Genomic DNA, 18,233 nt, shown 5'->3' with positions numbered 1-18,233 from the left:
TTTTTCTGGCTGTTCATTAGAGGTATTCGTCTTTGTTGTAGTTCAGCAGTCTCCAATCAACAGAAAGGATTCATGTTGCACTTAAATTGTCCTGAGGTTAACTTATGTACATAAGCATTTGGGTTACAGGGAAAAATTAAAAGTGCAGCTTGTATGACTACTGTAGATACCTTTTAATCATTAAACAAACGTGCATGTTATGCACCAGTTAGTTACAAAAAAGGAAGGTCACACCCAGAAGGTAGCTGTAATGTTTTTATTGGTTTTAGGAGTAGTACTTGAATACATCTCAGAAAGGACTCAAACCACTACAGCAAGCATGAGGTGGAGTAAGATTAAAATCACGCCATTACAACGAGGAGAGGCTTACTTTAGTAGCTTCATAACAGAGCTGAAAGGTGCCAAGTTCTCACACGACTTCATCCATTTCTGCACGTTGGCTGGGGCAGCATTTGCGGTACCTGTCTGCTGAAGCGCACACCACGCAACAATGTCTGCTACGGTGAGTTCGTTTCCCACCAACCACGCTGTCTTGCCCAGGGCAGCATTCATAGAGCGCAAGACTGCTCCTTTTTCCTTACTGCTGCCTTCTTTCAGCTGAAAGATGGCTGTATCAACCCAGCTGTCGATCAGAGTTGAAGTAACTGCGTTGTACTTCTGGCCAAACAGAGAGAAGAGAAATCTAGCGATGTTCCCCTCTCCTTCAATAGGGCACATTGTTTGAATGCTAAACTTCATCTGGGGTTTTGGAACTGAAATTAAGAAAAGAAAAAAAGTGAACACCACATGGTAGAGAAGTTAAATGTAATGATAATTTTATTTGTGATGCCAGTAGCACCATTAACCCAATGAACAGTTTTTTTAGACTAAGAAAACAACTAAGTATTTAGCCTAAAGGCAGGAACCTGGGGTAAAGAGATCACTTTTTGCAAACTTCACCCTAATCTAGTCTAGTTAACTTATTTGTAGAAACTGAAAAACACTTCTGTAAAAAAAATCCTGTGGGTACAACCAACCATGTAAACACCATGTGTATTTCAATAGCAGTAACCACAAACAAGAATCCTCCTCCTCTGTCCCCATCATTGTTCACAGCTATAAAGACAGCAAAAGTGTTACCTGCAGTACATACCTGTTGTGCCTCAGCACAAAGACACCAAAGCAGCTGTTGTCAAGGTTTTATAGCACATGTTTCATTTTCTCACCTACTATGTAATACTGATCTACAAGGTAACTTCATTCTTACCATCCTTCCAAATAAGAGTAAAGCCCAACTGATACTCGTGACGCGGTTGCTTCTTCGCCTGCTCTCCAAAGCATTTCAAGAGGCTTTCTGGCACGCTTTTCACCGATGAATGTGTGTGAACAGCCGACAGTATTTTATAGCGCTCACAAAGCAGACTGTGTAGTACTAACAATGACAGCGGAGGTAGAGAAGGGTTTGCATTGATTACAATATCTTTCAGGGCACCATAATCCTGAATGGAAAGTAAAACATTGGGGAGGTAAGACACATTCCAGATCAGACTTTGAAGTAGCAGTTTTCATTTGGCACCAAAATGTACGTAGCCATGCATGTGTATAGCTGAAATTCTAATGATATTCAAAGAAATCAATTCAAGTTTGGACATTTAAAACTTCTTTTAACACGTAAACATCTTGTAAGAGCATGATTGAGGTAAATTCTAGTCCAATCTGAAGCCAAAGCTAAAATTTGCAGTGGGTTATAACACACAAGAAACCAACTGTCATAATTTCAAAATTAATCATTCTAGCTTGGAATTATATCCAAATGACAATATATAGGGTTTAGTATTTATAAATGCTTGTACCTATAATCTGGATGTCCAAAATGAAATGGTAGTTGTGGGTTATTTGTAAGGATGCAAGACTTGTATATTGAGTTCTGAGTGTCCCAGGTTTTAACGCCACCCTTCCAACCCTGAAAATCTGAGCAAAGAAAGTATCTATCTATTTAAGCTGAAGGAAGGTCAATTTAGATTAGATGTTAGAAAGAAATTTTTTACTGTTAGAGTGGTGAGGCACTGGAACAGGTTGCCCAAAGAGGTTGTGGATGCCCCATCCCTGGAAGTGTTTAAGACCAGGTTGGATGGGGCTTTGGGCAACGTGGTCTGGTGGAGGGTGTCCCTGCCCGCAGCCAGGGGTTGGAACTAGATGATCTTTAAGGTCCCTTCCAACCCAAACCATTCTATGATTCTATCAATGTATATGCTCAACCAAACTTGCCTTTCCAAGCATCAAATCTAAATCTGCTCCAGTTGTTGTCAAAGGAGAACACTCATCAGTTTGAATGATATTCGTTACATCAAAGTCAGCATCCGGGGTTTGTATCATCTTTGAGAGACCATCAACAGCGCTCTTCAGTTCATACAAGCGTTTTAGAATCTCTTCCTGGCGGGATTCAAGCGCTTGAAGTGATGGGTCAACCTCTTCCTATAGAAAGAGAGGAAATAATAACGTCACGTAAATGTTCACTCAGTGTCACTTCACAGTAAGTTTTGAAAGACTTGAAACACATTCAAATAACCGGAAAGTCATGGAATGTCACGGTCTTAGGTCTACTAGTTGTCTCTCTTGTCTGTACGAGAGTGGTGAGAGATGGGTTATTTAACCAAATCTCTGAAATCTTCCCGCTTAGCATATTTTTTTAAACCACTAGCTACAGCAAACTCTGTAATGTAGTAAAAATCAGACCACAACCGCAGAAACTTAAAACTGGCAGTGAAGTGCTGAATTAAAACCTGAAACCAAAGTTACCTTGTCAGGATTCTCTTCAGCCCAGAGCAGCAGACTGACAGTTTGTGTTGAGGCTGCCAAACTAGGAAACTTTTTGACAAATCAGGTAGTTGTTAAAAGTAAAAAGACCTGCAGTTTTAGGCGGATGGTATATCATATGAAATCACTCTTTGTAGTCATTGTTTCAGAGAATATAGAGAAAAAAAGACCACAGACTTTGTTACATGTTAATCCCCAATGCATCTTCTTGTTACCTCCATTATCTTAAAAGTCTCTTATCTTACAACGCTACTTCTTTTAAAAGATGAAAAATATATTCCTGTGGGAGGTTTTAAGTCTACAAACTTAAAATAATGTTAAAGAAAAATCTTTATATAGATAACCCATTTCTAAGCATCCTGACTAACTATTAACGAAACCCACCCTATCAGCCAAACTGCCTTCTTTCAGTCTAATGGATAAAGAGAGAACAAGCAAGGTATCCAAGTGAAAACTTCATACCCACTTACACAATGTTCTCAAAGACAAGACACGGAAACCGTGACTGTTATTTGGCTAGTACACAATTCTGGGAAATAATAACCATTCTCAGAGGAGTCCGGCAGTTCATACTTTGCTGTTGCGATGGGAGAAAGGGCACAGCAAGTGCTCGCTGAGAAGATGCGATGGCACCAAGCTACAGCCGGCCACAAGCAGGCTGGAAGAACGCAAGGCACTGCTGACACTGGGGGGAGGCTGAACTCGAGTAGCGCAACGTGCTATTTTCCGGTTTTGCCTTACTGAAGAAAGAAGTAACTGAGACTGGAAACAGAGGGTGTGTAGCGGGCTAGTTCCTATCTCGCCAGTCAAAAAGGAAACGGACCCGAGCCAGGGTGACGATGCAGAAGGGACACGGCCCGGGGGCACGGCACCGCAAATGCGGCCGTTTCAAGATACAAACCGAGAGACACACACGAGAGCCCAGAAAGGCCAAGTCGAGAATTACCGAAGGCTTTCAAAACATCACAGGGAAATTCCCGGAAACGCTGAGCTTGTTCAGCCCTCGAACGAGCCGCTGCTGAGCGAGGAGGGGCCAGCGCTGCCCTCCTGCGGGCTAAGGCGCTCGATTGCGGGGACCGGACCCCTCTGAGCTCCCGGAGGCTTCTCCCAGCGCCCGAAAGCACGTCCCGCCCGGAGCAAACACCGACCCAGCGCGGCCCCAGGCGCCGGCCCGTTGCCCACGGCCGAGGCCGCTGTGGCGAGCGCTGCGTGGTGGAGAGCAGGCCTCACCCCTCCCTCCCCGGCCGGCCAGGCGGGCCCATCCGTCGCTCTCTCGCTCCTACCTGCTGCGGCGGCGAGGGGTGGCGGTGCAGATTGGGCAGGCGGTACATGCAGGTGGGCAGCTGCTCCGCCAGCACCTCCCCGCCGACCCTGTGGAAGGGCCTCACCTTGTACATGGGCATGGCGGCACCCGCCCGCACAGCGCGCCGGCCGCACAGCGCACCCGCTCCCGGCCCGACGGTGGGCCCGCCCATCCGCTGCACCCATTGGGCCAGAGGGGAGCACGACGCCTTACTGACTCACCCGCGATCCAATGTACTCTGGCGGCTGCCGCACCGCCTCTTTGCCTTCTTTCTATTGGTTAGCGTAAGAAATTGATTCGTTCAGCGAGTCTCCATAGGGCAAGAGGTGCAGCTTCCAGCTCTGACTGGATAACCCTATTGACCAATTGGTATCAAGGAAGTTGAAAAATTTGCTTAGGACTGGCGGGCTCTTTTCTCCAGCGGCCAATGACGAGCCGGGGCGGAGCCTGCGGGAAGGGACATCCTGAGGGAAGGGGAGCCTGAGGAGAGCCCCGCGCGTCCCGCCCAGGTTCCGATGGAGGCGGCGGCGCCGCCCTGGTGAGCGCTAGACCTGGGCTGGAGCGGGCCCTCGCCCCGGCCCCACCTGCGGCGGTGGGGGCCGCCCCTGGCTCGCACTCCTCTGCCCTGGCCGCCTCTCCTCACGGGAGGCTCGGGGCCTCGCTCCCCCGCAGCGGGCCGTGCCCTGGCCGCTGGCGCGGTTGCGGCCTCCTCGGCCGCCTCTGCTCCTCGGTTCCCGCCTCCCCTCCCGACTTTCCCCTCGGGGAAGTCTGTGGGGCTTCTCGGGCGCTCCGCGTTTGGATGCGGCCACATGGGGTATGGGTGTTTTACCCCCCGCCTCGCCCTTGGGTGCCGGTTCCTCTCGCTTGAGAGGAGCGGACGAGTGAGGCGTGGCGGGGCGAGCCTGTACCGCCTGCTTTACCCCGTGTCTTCTCCTGTCCTCCCGTTCAAGCCTGCAGCCTGCTAAAGCCATCAAGCCCATCGACCGTAAGTCCGTTCATCGGATCTGTTCGGGACAGGTTGTGCTGAATCTCGGCACTGCCGTGAAAGAGTTGGTGGAAAACAGCCTGGATGCTGGAGCTACCAACATTGGTAACCTTCTTTTCATCGTAATTTCATAAAATTTCATAGACTTCTAAAGTACTTCTTTTTCTTCAAAACAGAGTGCATATTAACAAATCTGTACAAATACTTTGTTTGGGCCCAGCACGTTTGTAGTGATTTTGCACCTCAGATAAATAAAGCATTTTGATTCCCAGGCTCCAACTGGGCTCCTAGAAGCATGTGATTTTTGTCTGTGTGATTTTATTTGTAGCCCTTTTTGCCACTAAATAAGGTACATGGTCTATACAGCAGTGATTAGGCTCCACTAGCCCCTGTTAAGGCAGGGTTGCAGTATCCAGAGCTGCTGGGATGATAGCTGTCATAATTGGGAAAACTTCTGTTCAGGCAAAAGTGCGATGAAGCTGAACTATCTGCAAGTGCAGGCTGCTTTGCATTAGAGTGCCCTAACTTTTGACAGCTATGAGGATTTTTTTTTGCTGTTCAAACTTGACGTGGAAAACGATTATCTGGTAAAGTTACTTAAAGTACAAAATTAATACTGAATACTGCGTATAAACATGCAGAATTAAAACACTTTATTACTCACTTTTGTAGATATAAAACTTAAAGATCATGGAGCAGAACTGATAGAGGTTTCAGATAATGGAGGTGGAGTGGAAGAGGAAAACTTTGAAGGCTTGAGTAAGTTGCACCTTTTTCATAATTTATATTTGGACACTTTGAAACCATATTTTCAGTGAGAAAGCTACATTTTTTTAAAAAACAAGTTTCCTAAGTTTAATCACTTTTAATGGATACTCGGTTTTTACATAATGCATGCATGACCTGCAAGACTTGGGCAAAACTAGCCCAAGTTAATTAAATTGCTTTAATTGCTTATTTAAGTGATACGAAGAATAGAAATAATTACAGAAGAGAAAGTCCTATAAGTGTTCATTTATACATTCATACATTAAACATTCATACATGTTGAGTCATCAGTCATTGTTGAAGGAGTCAAGTTTTGTGAAAGCAACGGCTTTTCAGAGGTGAATTATAAACTTGAGTATTTGCTCCAATTGAACTGACATTGCATGCCTGATTCTCAAACTTTCCATGTGCTAGTTTAAATTGCACAAAATGGGAGCAGAAACAATACTGTATGATAAATGTAATTAGCCATTGCAACAGAAATTCTCACGTTTCTTTTTTCATATAATGACTAGGCATCTCTTTCACCATAAGTTATTACTCAGTAACTTTCTTTGTGTGGTACATCAGAAACTCTTTCTCCTACTGTTCCAGGACAGTGAAAGTTCAGGGGTGCTGCTACTAACTCAGTTTGTTACCTGGTGAGTAGTGCTGCGCTGATTGTGTAGATTGAGCCCTCCTCAGCTGTGGTCATAGTGGAATAGGCTTATGCCTGTCTGCTGTCTACCATGCACAGCACAGCACTGCAGTCATCCTCTTGCAGGGCAAAATCTGTGGCAGGTACATCAGTAGCAGAGGCGGGTACTGTGTCCTGCTCAGAGGCATCTGGTAATGCCGTATGAATTTTGGGTGTCAGTATGGAATAACAGGTGTATCTGAGGATTTTAGAGATCTTGTTTATAGTAAAAGGGGAAAGGAAACATTAAGTATTCAATTATTTTGTCTCTAATGAATAATACAGAAGTTTTTTTGCTTGTTGATATGTGCAAAATCTACTTGCATAGACCAGTGTCACTTTGAAGTGAAATATATATTTTAAATGTCTTTTTCCAGCTCTGAAACATTATACATCAAAGATACAAGATTTTTCTGATCTAATACATGTTGAAACATTTGGCTTTCGAGGTGAAGCTCTGAGTTCACTGTGTGCACTAAGGTATTAATATTAAACTTCCTATTTTTGTGCATATAGTAACTTTCTACTGATAACTGAAGCCAACTTTTCAGTTTACCATTTTTGATAAAATGAGGCCTTTGGAAACTTCCATTTCCTTAATGTTGAGTCAATTTTGAGCAGTAAGTTGCATGACATCCTGAGTCCTTTCAACCAAAATTATTCTATAATTCTAAGCACCTGATCAGTCCTTTTATGTACAAAATTTAGTGTTACTTAAGTATGCAGATCTTTGCAGGACGGAACTGTGTACTTGCGTGTTTGATTCTGTGATTTAAAGCACTGTAATATCCAAGTGCTGTGTTTGCTAGGCTGTAACTCAATAAAACTGTATTTAAACTCCTCCCAGACAAAGTATAAATTTGAACTAGCACAGCTACTCTTCAGGTATATTTTTGTGTGTGTGTGGTAAAGAGTTAGTTTTAATTACATGAATAGTTTCTATGCCTGATTGGGTTGTGAGGAATGGATAAGAAAATACAGTGCTCAGTGAGTAATTCTGTTGCCTCTTCCCCTCCATTAGCGATGTTACCATTTTTACCTGTCATAAGTCTGCAAGGGTTGGGACTCGTTTGGTATTCGATCACAATGGTAAAATTACTCAGAAAACGCCTTTTCCACGACAACAAGGAACGACCGTAAACATACAGCAGTTATTTTATACTTTGCCAGTGCGGCATAAGGAATTTCAAAGAAACATTAAAAAGGTAGGTTAGATCAGAAAATATTAATTCAAAGGAGTGTCATACCCCAGAATTTATTCACTGCTGAATGATACTCAGTTCTCTGTAGAATATGTCGATTATGTCAGACTATTTCATGCCTGTCTTATATCTTCATCAAATAAGGAAACAGTCTTCCTGTATGGTTTCCTCTTCTGTCTTACAATGATTGGTTTTAGAGGTACATTCTCAAATTTTCAGATTTTGAAAAGAATCAATATCATAATCACTTTTGTATATTTGAAAATCTGGGACTGCTGTGTTATGGCTAAATATCAATCCTGTAAACATGCTGGTTGTTTTTAAAGCACTATTTTTCACATTTTTTTTTAAGTTTAGTTTGTAAAGATTTAAGAAAATACTAAACTCACTTCCCTCACCCCCTTTTTGTGTTACCTGCAAATACTGAATGTTTTGTTTCTACGTTTTTGTTTTAAAAAGAGACATTTCGTATAAATGTGAACTTTCTTTTTTCTTTAATAGGAATATGCAAAAATGGTCCAGCTATTGCAGGCATACTGTATTGTTTCAAAAGGAGTGCGAATTAACTGCACTAATCAAGTTGGCCAAGGGAAAAAAAGCTCTGTGGTATCCACTACTGGAAGCCCTAGTTTAAGGGAAAACATCGGAGCAGTATTTGGGCAAAAACAGGTATTACTTTTATTATTGAAAAGAGAGATAATATAGCTGTATTATTACAGAGATTTTTAATATCTAACAAATAGAGGGGATGTAAGAAACCTTTAAAAATTGTAAGAGTATGGAGCATGTGTTGACTTCTAGCACACCCTACAGGTTGAAAAAAGGAGAAACAGAGAAGCCTCCACAGATTCCCTTGAAGTTTCTAAATCTACTTAGAGATGTTTTGATGTAAGAGAAATTATTTAGGAGATAGGGTTACTGCTTAATACCTCTCTGAAGCCAGTTTTATGAGCTGCTGTGCCAGCAAGCCTCTGAAGGTTTGTGCTTTTGAAAAACAGTATGGACACCAAGGTCTATATGTCACAAGAACAAGCAATTTAAAAAGTCCTAAAAATGTGATGTGAAGTCTTAATGGGGGAACGGAAAATTGAGGTGTTTCTAGCTTTTGCAACCTCTTTCTGTGAAAGTAAGTTTCATTAGTGTTCTGGTTAACCTATTTAAATAGGTTTGCAGTCAGTCCCTGTAGAGGTGTGAACTGTGATGCTTTCTAAATAATAGCTGTAAAAGTAATTGTTATCCTTTAGAAGAAAGCAAAGATGAAAGAAGAAAGCATGAAAACATCCTTCCTACAACTGTATATTACAACCACTAGGAGTATTACGTGGTTGATAGCTGCAGGTTGTTGATAAGCACTTCTTCCCTTCAAAGTGCCCTTGATTTTAAAGCCTGTTCATGCTGTGGCTGAAAGACTAGGTGAAAGATGTAACTTTGTCTTGTCACATAGCAACCAGCATAGCTGAAAATTCAGTGTTACCTGAATAGATGGTTAGCTTATACCCTGCTTGTATAATATCAAATACTTAAATGTAACGTCAGTAGAACATGCTCAAATGACAGAAAAACAGTAGTGGCATGACCGGGAAAATGTTTGTGGTAAACATCTGTACTTAGGCAGCTTGTGATTAAATAACATATCTTTTCTAATAGTTGTACTGTTCTTTCAAAAGAAACTTCTATTACTCTTTTTGCCTTTTGTTTTTGCATAAAACTTGATTAGGTCATATCTATGTAGCTGGAGAGTCCAAACTGTGTCAATCATTTCGTTGTTCTGTCTATGTACATTTTAAAGTGAGGGTTTGTGAAACTAAGGCAAAAGTAGTGATACCAAAGGATGAGCACAGCCATTTGTTAAGGTATTGCTTCTGTTTCTCAGTGCTACTGTCTTCTAGTAGGTTTGGGTATTTTAAGTATTTGACTTGGTCAGCCAACTTGAAAAAAACCACCATTTTATAAGGTAGATGGTAAGGCTAATAAACAACAATAAAATAGAAGGAAAAAATCTATACATGTTTAATGTTTCATTTCCTTTTCTTTCTTCTTTTAAGTTGCAAAGCCTCATTCCTTTTGTTCAGCTACCTCCTAATGAAGCTGTTTGTGAAGAATATGGACTCAACGCTACTGACATGCCACAAAATCTTTATAGGTAATTAGAAAAGTACAAACCAGTGTTGGCAGTGGCATTTTACCATAACACCAGAAAAAAATCCCATGGTGGTTAATAGTATTAAAAATAACTAAGAACAGCATAGTAGATGTTGGTTTTTCCCAAACTGTATACTATCACTTCATTTAAAAATTTAGTTCAGGACTAAGCTGTTGCTAGTCAGATGAGTGGGAAGAGCAGAGCTACTATCCCTTGTGTCCTAGTTATACATTACTGTCATCTTCTGCTGAATGTCACCTTTGTCAGTGCTCTGAGTAATTGGATGGATGAATTGTATCTGTTGGTTATACCCGTATTTCTTCAGTAGCGTTACTGAGAAATGTTGTGAGATGAATGTGAATCAGTTTAGTAAGTAAATTGCCCTTTACTTTCCTAAAATGTACTTTTTTTATCTCACTATACATGAGATCAGCAAATAGATACATCAATATCTGACCAATGACAGACCTCTATTCTTCTGCTTTCAGAGCAGAAAAGTTACAAATGCCACTTCTTCTGAAATCAGAGCAAGCTACCTTTTCAATTATCTGATGCGTTTTTGGAGCTGAACGTCTAGCCATTGTCAGATAAGGAATTGGGAGAAGAAATACATACGTATATTTACTGATGCTGGATAGTAGTTTTTCTTTTAGCCCCTTATAAAATACTCTTCCATTAAATATGCTCAGAGTCAGAAAAATTTCTTTTGCTTTGCTCCTCCATTTTACATTACTGTTATATTTTTACTATTCAACAGTATTACAGGCTTCATTTCTCGTTGTGATCATGGTGTTGGGAGGAGTACAACAGACAGGCAGTATTTCTTTATCAACCAACGTCCGTGTGATCCAGCAAAGGTGAGGTTTTTATTTTTCTAACATCACCAGCGCTAAGTTGTTCCATAGTCTCTGAAAACCACTGGTTTAGTAGCTGGTATGTATATTTGTGGCTTGATGCTACAGGTTCCTGTGACTCAAGTTTTTGTCTTCTTTGTGTCTATTTGTGTAAACAAAAGCTCAATCATACAAAATATGATTTAGTATATTAATTGTTTTGAAGGGGGCTAAATAACACATACTGTTGGGAAATAGAAGATAATAGTACTGACATTTATTGTTTTTTTCACCTTCTCTGCAGGTTGTCAAGCTTGTGAATGAAGTTTATCACTTATACAATAAACACCAATATCCATTTGTTGTCCTTAACATTTGTGTAGATTCTGGTAGGTTATGAATAATTTTCAGTAACTTCAGTGAAGGCTGTGACTTAATTGAAGAATAAATTGTATTTGTTTAGAGAATATGATAACTTTTATCTGTATGAGTTCCTGCACTGTGGCAATTTTTTGATCTACAGTTAGTGAGGGGGTCAAGCTCTGGTTCCACTTTTTTCCCCCTCTACTTTTTCTATACTCAAAAGTAACTTCTTACCTCAAGTAATGAGAAAAAAGCAATTTTGTGGTTAACTTAAATACAGGAAAACCTGTATCATGTTACTGCACAGAATTAGCTTCTGTTTTGTTTGCTGGAATGTTGAGAAAGTTAGAAGTTTAATTTGCAGACATACTGTGAATGTTAACTGTGGCTTTGGTTTTAATGCTGTGAAATAAAAATGGAGGGTGAAAGGGCAGAAAACTTTGATCCAAGGGTGGACTGTTAAAATTTTTTTTACTTATAATGCGGTTGCTTTTCTTTTTTCTTAGAGTGTGTTGACATCAATGTTACTCCAGACAAAAGGCAAATTTTGCTTCAGGAGGAAAAGCTTTTATTAGCAATTTTAAAAACTTCTCTGATGGAGCTGTTTGGTAGTGATGTTAACAAACTGAATGTCAATCAGAAACTTCTGGACATTGCAGGTAGGACACAAAATGTGAAAGTTTTGTGTATGATATATGGTAGAGAATTGGAAAATGGAATAATGTGTTTTTAAAAACACAAAGAAGAAATGAAGAAAAGAAAAAAAGCCTGGCTGTTAATTGATACACCTTTCAGGGCAGATTATTCATGTATTGCTTACATTGAAAGATTGTTATCAACAGTAAATAATAAAGGAAGGACTTAAGTTATTAAGTGATTGGTGTGGAAATTACGCATGCCAGCAGAACGTGATTTACAGTCAACTTTATGGGGAAAAAATAACAGAAAATTAGTTTATAATGCTTGAAAAAGATTTCTCTCAAGATATTGGAAGAGATCTGTGTTCCCTTTATTTAAATGTCCTTGAGAAAGAATGATTAAGGTCTCATAAATCTGAAATTTGAGTACGAGTTTATTGGATTTTGAACTTTGATTCTTTTATGATAACTACAGAAATTGCTGATTCTCTTGTGACTGTGTAATCTTTCAAAACTGCTTTTCTATGTTAACACCACCTCATCCTCCTCATTTCTTTCCATTTCTTTTTTTACTGACGTATAGAATCAGTTGCAGCCTGATTCTTACTGTTATTTAAAATTAATCTTTAGTAAAATACATGTTGGACTGACAATTTGTGAGGTTGAAGTCCTCTAATCATCTACAAATCACATATACTACAAGTATCTATTGTGCCAGCTCCTTAACACCTTGCCAAAGGACTTTTATAGTGACCAATAAAGTGTAAGAGCAATTCACTTTTCTTTGTCACTCAGTCATTAAACTCTTTTGATAATAGAAACATACTGATTGGAGTTCAGTTTAAAAACAGATTAGAAATTCATTCACACGAATACCATTAAGTTTCTTAAAGATGTAACTGCTACTCTGTTGGATATTAATGCATTTCAGCCCCATATTCAGTCATTGTCTGAGGCTTAAGGGCGCCTTTGAGGAGTTTGCTGTTTTTCTACCTCTCTCTTCATTCCCCTAACTAAAGCACATCATTTAATTCATGTTTCCAACTAACTTAGAATTTTGCAATATTCTTTATTCTGGTTTTATTAGGCAACTTGAAGAAGACTTTTCCTGAAGAGACAGAAAAGCCTCAGGTAGAAATGCTGCCTGACTCTGAGACTGAAAATCCAAGTGGTGAAGGAAAAAGAATAATGACTCTTGCCAGATTAAGGGAGTCGTTCTCTCTCCATCACACGACAGAGAGTAATTTTCGAAGCCCTAAACCAGTAAAACAGCAGCACAGCTCCCTTAGACAAATGTCACTTGATACCACTTTGAGTACTGCAAAGACTCAAAAGGCTGCCTTGACTAAGGAGTCTGAGCATTGTCGTAAGATGGACTCAAAGATGTCAATTCCAAGCAGATATTTGAGAAAATTAGAAGATAATGTAGATTCTGGATTCTGTAGCACTTCTGAGTCAGATGCTGGATGTAGTACACCAGAAGCTGGGAGCTGCATCAATAGTGAAAGTGTAATTAATCCCCCTGAAGAAGAATTCTGTAGCTCAGAAGAACTACTTCAAAATGAATATCCCAAAACTGTTAGATGTAGTGAGAAATCATTGGAATGCGATGTTCAGGTCTTGGGTGCTGAACATAAGTTAAATCAAGTGAATGACTGTACTAAACAAGATAAGTCATCTCAAAAAGCCAGTAGTTCTTCCTCAAGAGTAAAATGTTTTAAAAGCAGAAGCTTTAAAAGTGAAGCAGATGACTTCAAGGCAGGTAAATGTCCTGAAGTGAAGAATACTAGGAACTATATGCCAAGTGTTGATGTGCTGGTGGAAGTTAAAAAGAAAACTGTGCCGCTTGAATTCTCTATGAAGGTTTTAGCAGAAAAGGTGAAAAAAGTAATACAGCAACAACAGAAAAGTACAGAAACACAAAATTACAGAAGATTCAAAGCAAAAATTACTCCTGGAGAAAATAAAGTAGCAGAAGATGAATTAAGAAAAGAGATCAGGTATTTTCACCTTCTTAACATACTGTATTCCTCAATGAATAAAAATAGTTAAGGAAAAATACGAGACTTGTCTTGGAGGGTGGACAAGAGGCTTGCATCTACCTGTTACTTTTGGATATATCTTTTATTGAATTCATGTCAGTAAAATGTCCATTTGACAAGTTATTTTACCTGACAGAGCAGCTGTTTGAACTAAGTGCAAAGGGAATGTGTAAAAGACACTAGAAAGGCGGCCACAGACATCATGAATTTGGCTTAGTTCAGACTTGTAATTTGCAGTGTCGTCGGAGAAACGTGGCTGTGAAAATAAATCATATTCAGGTGGTCACTGGACAGTAAAAGTGTATAATTTATTAATTTTGGGTTATAAAAAGTGTTAGGAAAGCCTTCTAATTGCAAAAAGAAGGCAAGTATGTCAGCTGCCTTCAAAACTGTGATGCTGCCTTCAGTGTTAATCACTTGGACTATTGCCATACTGCCCATTTCTAATTTTGTCACCACCAGTGGCTCTATTTAAAATGGGAGAATCCAGAACAAGTTCTGTCTTAGTGATGGATTGCGTTCTGCCAGAAATGGCCTCATCAGTCAGTGGCAGATTCCAGATAACTCTGCTTTTTCACATTCATATCCTGCTTAAATGATTTTTTTTTTTTAAATGTAAAGTATGTTCTGCAGAGGAGAAAAAGATGTTTTTAAGTTTTACAGTCTAACCTGAAAACTGATGAGGTGTAATTTATAATCTGTTTATATCTTCTACATACAGTAAAGAAATGTTTGCAAAAATGGAAATAATTGGCCAGTTCAATTTGGGGTTTATAATAGTCAAGTTGAATTCTGATCTTTTCATAATTGACCAACATGCTACTGATGAGAAATACAACTTTGAGATGCTACAACAACACACTGTTCTTCAAGGTCAGAAGCTGATAGCGTAAGTATTTTCAGTGTTTTAACACTAATAATTTTTAAGTTTAATTCAATGTTTCACGAGGATATCTATGATTATATATATTTATGTAGCATTTCACACATTCAAAAGACTTAAGATAAAAGTTGTTCTTATATTCTGTGTTTCAAAGAGTCAATCTTCACATGAAAAATAAATTCCACAGATAACAGTTGTAGCCATGCAGCAAGTCAGTGGTCAGACAGATTTCACAGTGGGTGTACACAGCCACCCACAGTTATTCAGTGGGGATATTGGAGGCTGCTACTGCAACAGGGAGTGCTGCCCAACTGTCTTAACTCTTCGAGAAATGCTTGAAAGAGATCTGTTCAGTAATGAGATTTTTTTTTTTTTTAAACAAAGTGAAATGTTTTAATAGAGCTCTGTATTAGTATCTCTAGATTGCTTCTGAAACCTGTCTTAAGTGGCCTGCACTGTATACCTATGCAATACTGTATTTTTCTGTCTTTCAGGCCTCAAAATCTCAATTTAACAGCTGTAAATGAAACTGTATTGATTGAAAACCTGGAAATATTCAGAAAAAATGGGTTTGATTTTGTCATAAATGAAAATGGTGAGTTTGGGCCAGAAATACTGGAAGTAAAAAGTTCAACGGTTTCATCTCATTTATTATGTAAAAATCTCTTTTGGTAGTTAGCAGAAACTTTGAAATAATGTGCATTATAGTATTTGGTTTTTAAGAGTTACAATTCTGTGGTCTCTTTGCACTATTTAACAGAACATTGTAGAGTATTTCTCTCACCATCTTTTTACAGAAGTTCCTGAAGACTCTTTGGAGTCACTGACTGTGTGGCTGGATGTGTCTTTTCTGGACGTTTTACACAAAAATCCTTTTGTTATATTGATACACTTGCAGGTCCCAGCAGGGTTAGGTGCAGGCAAATAAGTCTAGTAACTTTAAATTAATAGATACCATTGGTAAATAATGTTCTTTAGGTTTCCTTATGGCTTAAGCATTGACTTGCTGTGTACTTTTGAGCAAATTGTGTTACCTTGCAGAGTCCTTACTGTTTTCCTTATACAGCAAGAATAATGAAAGTGCTGTGTGTTACCACTTCGGTATTTGTGAAGTCACTACAGCCTTTTTCCATATTCTTCATTCCAGAATCTCCAATTTTTGCCTAAAATGCTATTAATTGTCAATCTTTTACCAACAAAAATCCTCAATTATTTTGTAGTCACATAATTGCAAAATAGCTTCATAAACCATTTGTTCTTTGAAATTGAAGGGTTTGTCAGAAATTAGATCTATCTGAGTTCACAAGCAATTTTTTTTGTTAAAGATACCTGCCATAGTTACCACTGTGGTTAGTTTATAACATCTATCAAAAGACTAAATTTAAACGTTTGTTTATATGCAGGCCACACCATAATAATTTATCAAAGTAGTTTCTCAATTTTTCTCTCAAAGAGGTAATTTTGTGTAATGCTCTGGGTTTTTTTATTAATTATTGCAAATGTTTCAGCTCCCGTAACTCAAAGAGTTAAATTAATATCGTTGCCGACAAGCAAAAACTGGACTTTTGGTCCACAAGACATAGATGAGCTGATCTTCATGTTAAGTGACTGCCCCGGAGTCATGTGTAGGCCCTCCAGGGTCAGACAGATGTTTGCTTCTCGAGCTTGCAGAAAGTCTGTAAGTATAGCACTTGATGCTTGTTTTCAAATAAATACCATATTTTCTGTTGTGTTATGAGTGGCTGTATCTATATATATTGCAGGGGAAGTTTATTTACTATTGAGTGTCAACAGCTACTATCCTTCATTTTGTTCCTTGTGTTTTTGTCTACTGTAACTTGGGAAAAATTTCTGTTAGTTTTTTTATTTTGTTTCAAACTAGTGCACATACAAACATACTTAACTGTATTTTGTCTTCTGGTCATCTTGTCTTTCTGCTTTTAATGCCTTGTGCAATATTTATGTGCTGTAGTAGCCAAAGTGCTGCTTTTATCTGTGTCAGTTGTCAATCTGGAGAAAGGAAATAGTAATTGTTTTGTGGGTTTTTTTCCCCTTGTAGGTGATGATTGGAACAGCACTGAATGTGCAGGAAATGAGAAAACTGGTCACCCACATGGGTGAGATTGAGCATCCCTGGAACTGCCCCCATGGAAGGCCTACTATGAGACACATAGTCAGTTTAGACTTGATTTCACCAGAATAAGTCAGTTTCTGTTTATTAACAGTTTTGATTTTAATTCTTGGTGATATTTTGAGCTTTTATCATGACTCTCTTATTTTGAGTATAAAAATTTTAGCCCACTTTTGTTGTTATCCCTATCAAGTCAACAATATCAACATACTGGAATTCATGTGTAAATAACATTTCTTTTATTGTGATTTACTGTGTGTATTATTTTTGTAATCAAGACTTTTAAAAAATAAATATGTTTATATATAAAGATCCAGAGTAGGTGAATGTCACTTATAGCAAATATACTAATTGTTAAAGTGGAATGTGAATTTTACACTCAAGTAATGCCATAAAACAAATACTAACTTTCTATGTTTATACATCCTGTATATGATAATTTTAAAGAGAATGTAAATGATACACAAGTTAAATTATTTTTTTTTCCTTATAGTAAAGCTGGGTTTCATTGGAAAGTTACTTCAAGCATTAATATTGCATTTAATGATTAATTTACTGGCATCTGTGTTCAGTGCTTGACTAGAATAATTCATCTGGCATATTTACTTTTAATTAGCATTGTTCCCATCCATATTCCAAACATTTTATTTTTTTTTAAGAACTGGGATTCCTTCTCTGAGAATGAATGGAAAAAAGCTGTCTCACCAGGCATTGCTGATCAGGTCAGTCCAAATTCTGTCTCAGTAGAACCACAATAGAAAATTGTCTTTTTGAATCACAAATCCCTTAAATAGCTAACCTCTTCCATTTCTCTAAGACCAAGATCTGACCTAAGAGATCTTTGTTTTGTGATGCTGCTGCCCTCTGCCTGGCACTTCTCTGGGCTGTGGGGCTGATGCTGTGGGCTTAGACAGAACTTTGTTCCCTCTGGGCCAGGGTAAGGCAGAAAGACTCTCCTGACTTGAAGCAAGCCCGAGGACCGGCTCTCCTCAGGGGCGGGCTAGCCTGGCTACTGCCGCAGTGACCTCCTCGAGCGTGGGGCGTCCCGGGCACCGCGGAGGGGACGCCCGGAGGGATTTACCCCCGGTGGGGCTGTTCCTCACCGGCCTGCGGGGTGGCGGGGACGGGCCCGGTGCCACCGGCCGCGCGGTTGGTATGGTAACGGCAGCCATCGCCGCACTGCGGCTGCGCGGCGCGGGGACCGCGGCGGTTGTGAGGCGAGGGGCGGTGGTCTGGGGCGGTGGGGAGCTCAGTGGGCTGGTGGGGCTCCCCTGCGGGCGGGAAGGGCCTCCAGCACCGGCCTGCCCTCGCTCTCCCACTCGGGCCCTTTGCGCAGTTGACCTGATACTGTAATTGCCCGAGTGGAACGAGGCGGCGGCTGGAAGTAAGCAGTGGGAGAACATGGCGGTTGCTTGAGGCTGTCCCTGTCAGCCCTCACCACTGCAGCACGCAGATTTGATTCTTGTGTTA

The 18,233-nt window shown here is 39.9% G+C and overlaps 3 protein-coding genes across 10 annotated transcripts in view; 2 read left to right on the top strand and 1 right to left on the bottom strand.

Moving 5' to 3' along the window:
• Positions 1–241: 241 nt before the first annotated feature.
• On the bottom strand, positions 242–4,267 carry AIMP2 (aminoacyl tRNA synthetase complex interacting multifunctional protein 2). Of its 2 annotated transcripts, XM_075767211.1 has the most exons (5): positions 4,080–4,266; positions 3,370–3,532; positions 2,248–2,454; positions 1,247–1,478; positions 242–752 (listed from the first exon to the last, which is right to left on the bottom strand). In XM_075767211.1, the coding sequence occupies exons 3-5, from the start codon at positions 2,353–2,355 to the stop codon at positions 367–369; spliced, it is 726 nt and encodes a 241-aa protein (XP_075623326.1). In that variant the 5' UTR covers positions 2,356–2,454; positions 3,370–3,532; positions 4,080–4,266; the 3' UTR covers positions 242–366. The 2 variants fall into 2 exon arrangements, with proteins under 2 accessions (XP_075623326.1, XP_075623325.1); XM_075767210.1 differs by lacking the exon at positions 3,370–3,532 and having other exon boundaries at positions 4,080–4,267.
• Positions 4,268–4,556: 289 nt separating this feature from the next.
• On the top strand, positions 4,557–17,603 carry PMS2 (PMS1 homolog 2, mismatch repair system component). Of its 3 annotated transcripts, XM_075767201.1 has the most exons (16): positions 4,557–4,637; positions 5,050–5,189; positions 5,757–5,843; positions 6,906–7,008; positions 7,550–7,733; positions 8,232–8,399; positions 9,776–9,873; positions 10,631–10,730; positions 11,011–11,095; positions 11,576–11,728; positions 12,795–13,707; positions 14,471–14,638; positions 15,127–15,227; positions 16,141–16,310; positions 16,692–16,835; positions 17,423–17,603. In XM_075767201.1, exons 1-15 carry the CDS (start codon positions 4,615–4,617, stop codon positions 16,833–16,835), a joined length of 2,637 nt encoding a protein of 878 aa, XP_075623316.1. In that variant the 5' UTR covers positions 4,557–4,614; the 3' UTR covers positions 17,423–17,603. The 3 variants fall into 3 exon arrangements, with proteins under 3 accessions (XP_075623316.1, XP_075623315.1, XP_075623317.1); XM_075767200.1 differs by lacking the exon at positions 17,423–17,603 and having other exon boundaries at positions 16,692–17,073; XM_075767202.1 differs by lacking the exon at positions 17,423–17,603 and having other exon boundaries at positions 4,566–4,913; positions 16,692–17,073.
• The window catches only part of LOC104640465 (radial spoke head 10 homolog B2), a 16,035-nt gene continuing 15,217 nt past the window's right edge, over positions 17,416–18,233 (top strand). For 3 of the 5 annotated variants that reach the window (XM_075767196.1, XM_075767197.1, XM_075767193.1), the window contains exon 1: positions 17,416–17,485. The gene's annotated coding sequence lies outside the window, so the exon portion shown is untranslated. Of the gene's footprint in view, positions 17,486–17,941; positions 17,981–18,233 lie in introns of those variants that run through there. The other 2 variants (XM_075767194.1, XM_075767195.1) reach the window with 2 other exon arrangements.

Source organism: Balearica regulorum, chromosome 15 (assembly GCF_011004875.1).
Source record: "Balearica regulorum gibbericeps isolate bBalReg1 chromosome 15, bBalReg1.pri, whole genome shotgun sequence".
Classification (NCBI taxonomy): domain Eukaryota; kingdom Metazoa; phylum Chordata; class Aves; order Gruiformes; family Gruidae; genus Balearica; species Balearica regulorum.
Note: the sequence above shows the minus strand (reverse complement) of the source record. Positions and strands in the feature narration are given on the sequence as shown.

Coding starts and splice junctions, on each gene's coding strand:
- AIMP2 (XM_075767210.1), bottom strand. CDS start 4,199: ATGCCCATGTACAAGGTGAGGCCCTTCCACAGGGTCGGCGGGGAGGTG. Junction 2,455..4,079: donor ACCCCTCGCCGCCGCAGCAG/GTAGGAGCGAGA, acceptor CTCTTTCTATAG/GAAGAGGTTGACCCATCACT. Junction 1,479..2,247: donor TAGATTTGATGCTTGGAAAG/GCAAGTTTGGTT, acceptor CTTTCCATTCAG/GATTATGGTGCCCTGAAAGA.
- PMS2 (XM_075767201.1), top strand. CDS start 4,615: ATGGAGGCGGCGGCGCCGCCCTG. Junction 15,228..16,140: donor TTTTGTCATAAATGAAAATG/GTGAGTTTGGGC, acceptor CAAATGTTTCAG/CTCCCGTAACTCAAAGAGTT. Junction 16,311..16,691: donor CTCGAGCTTGCAGAAAGTCT/GTAAGTATAGCA, acceptor TTCCCCTTGTAG/GTGATGATTGGAACAGCACT.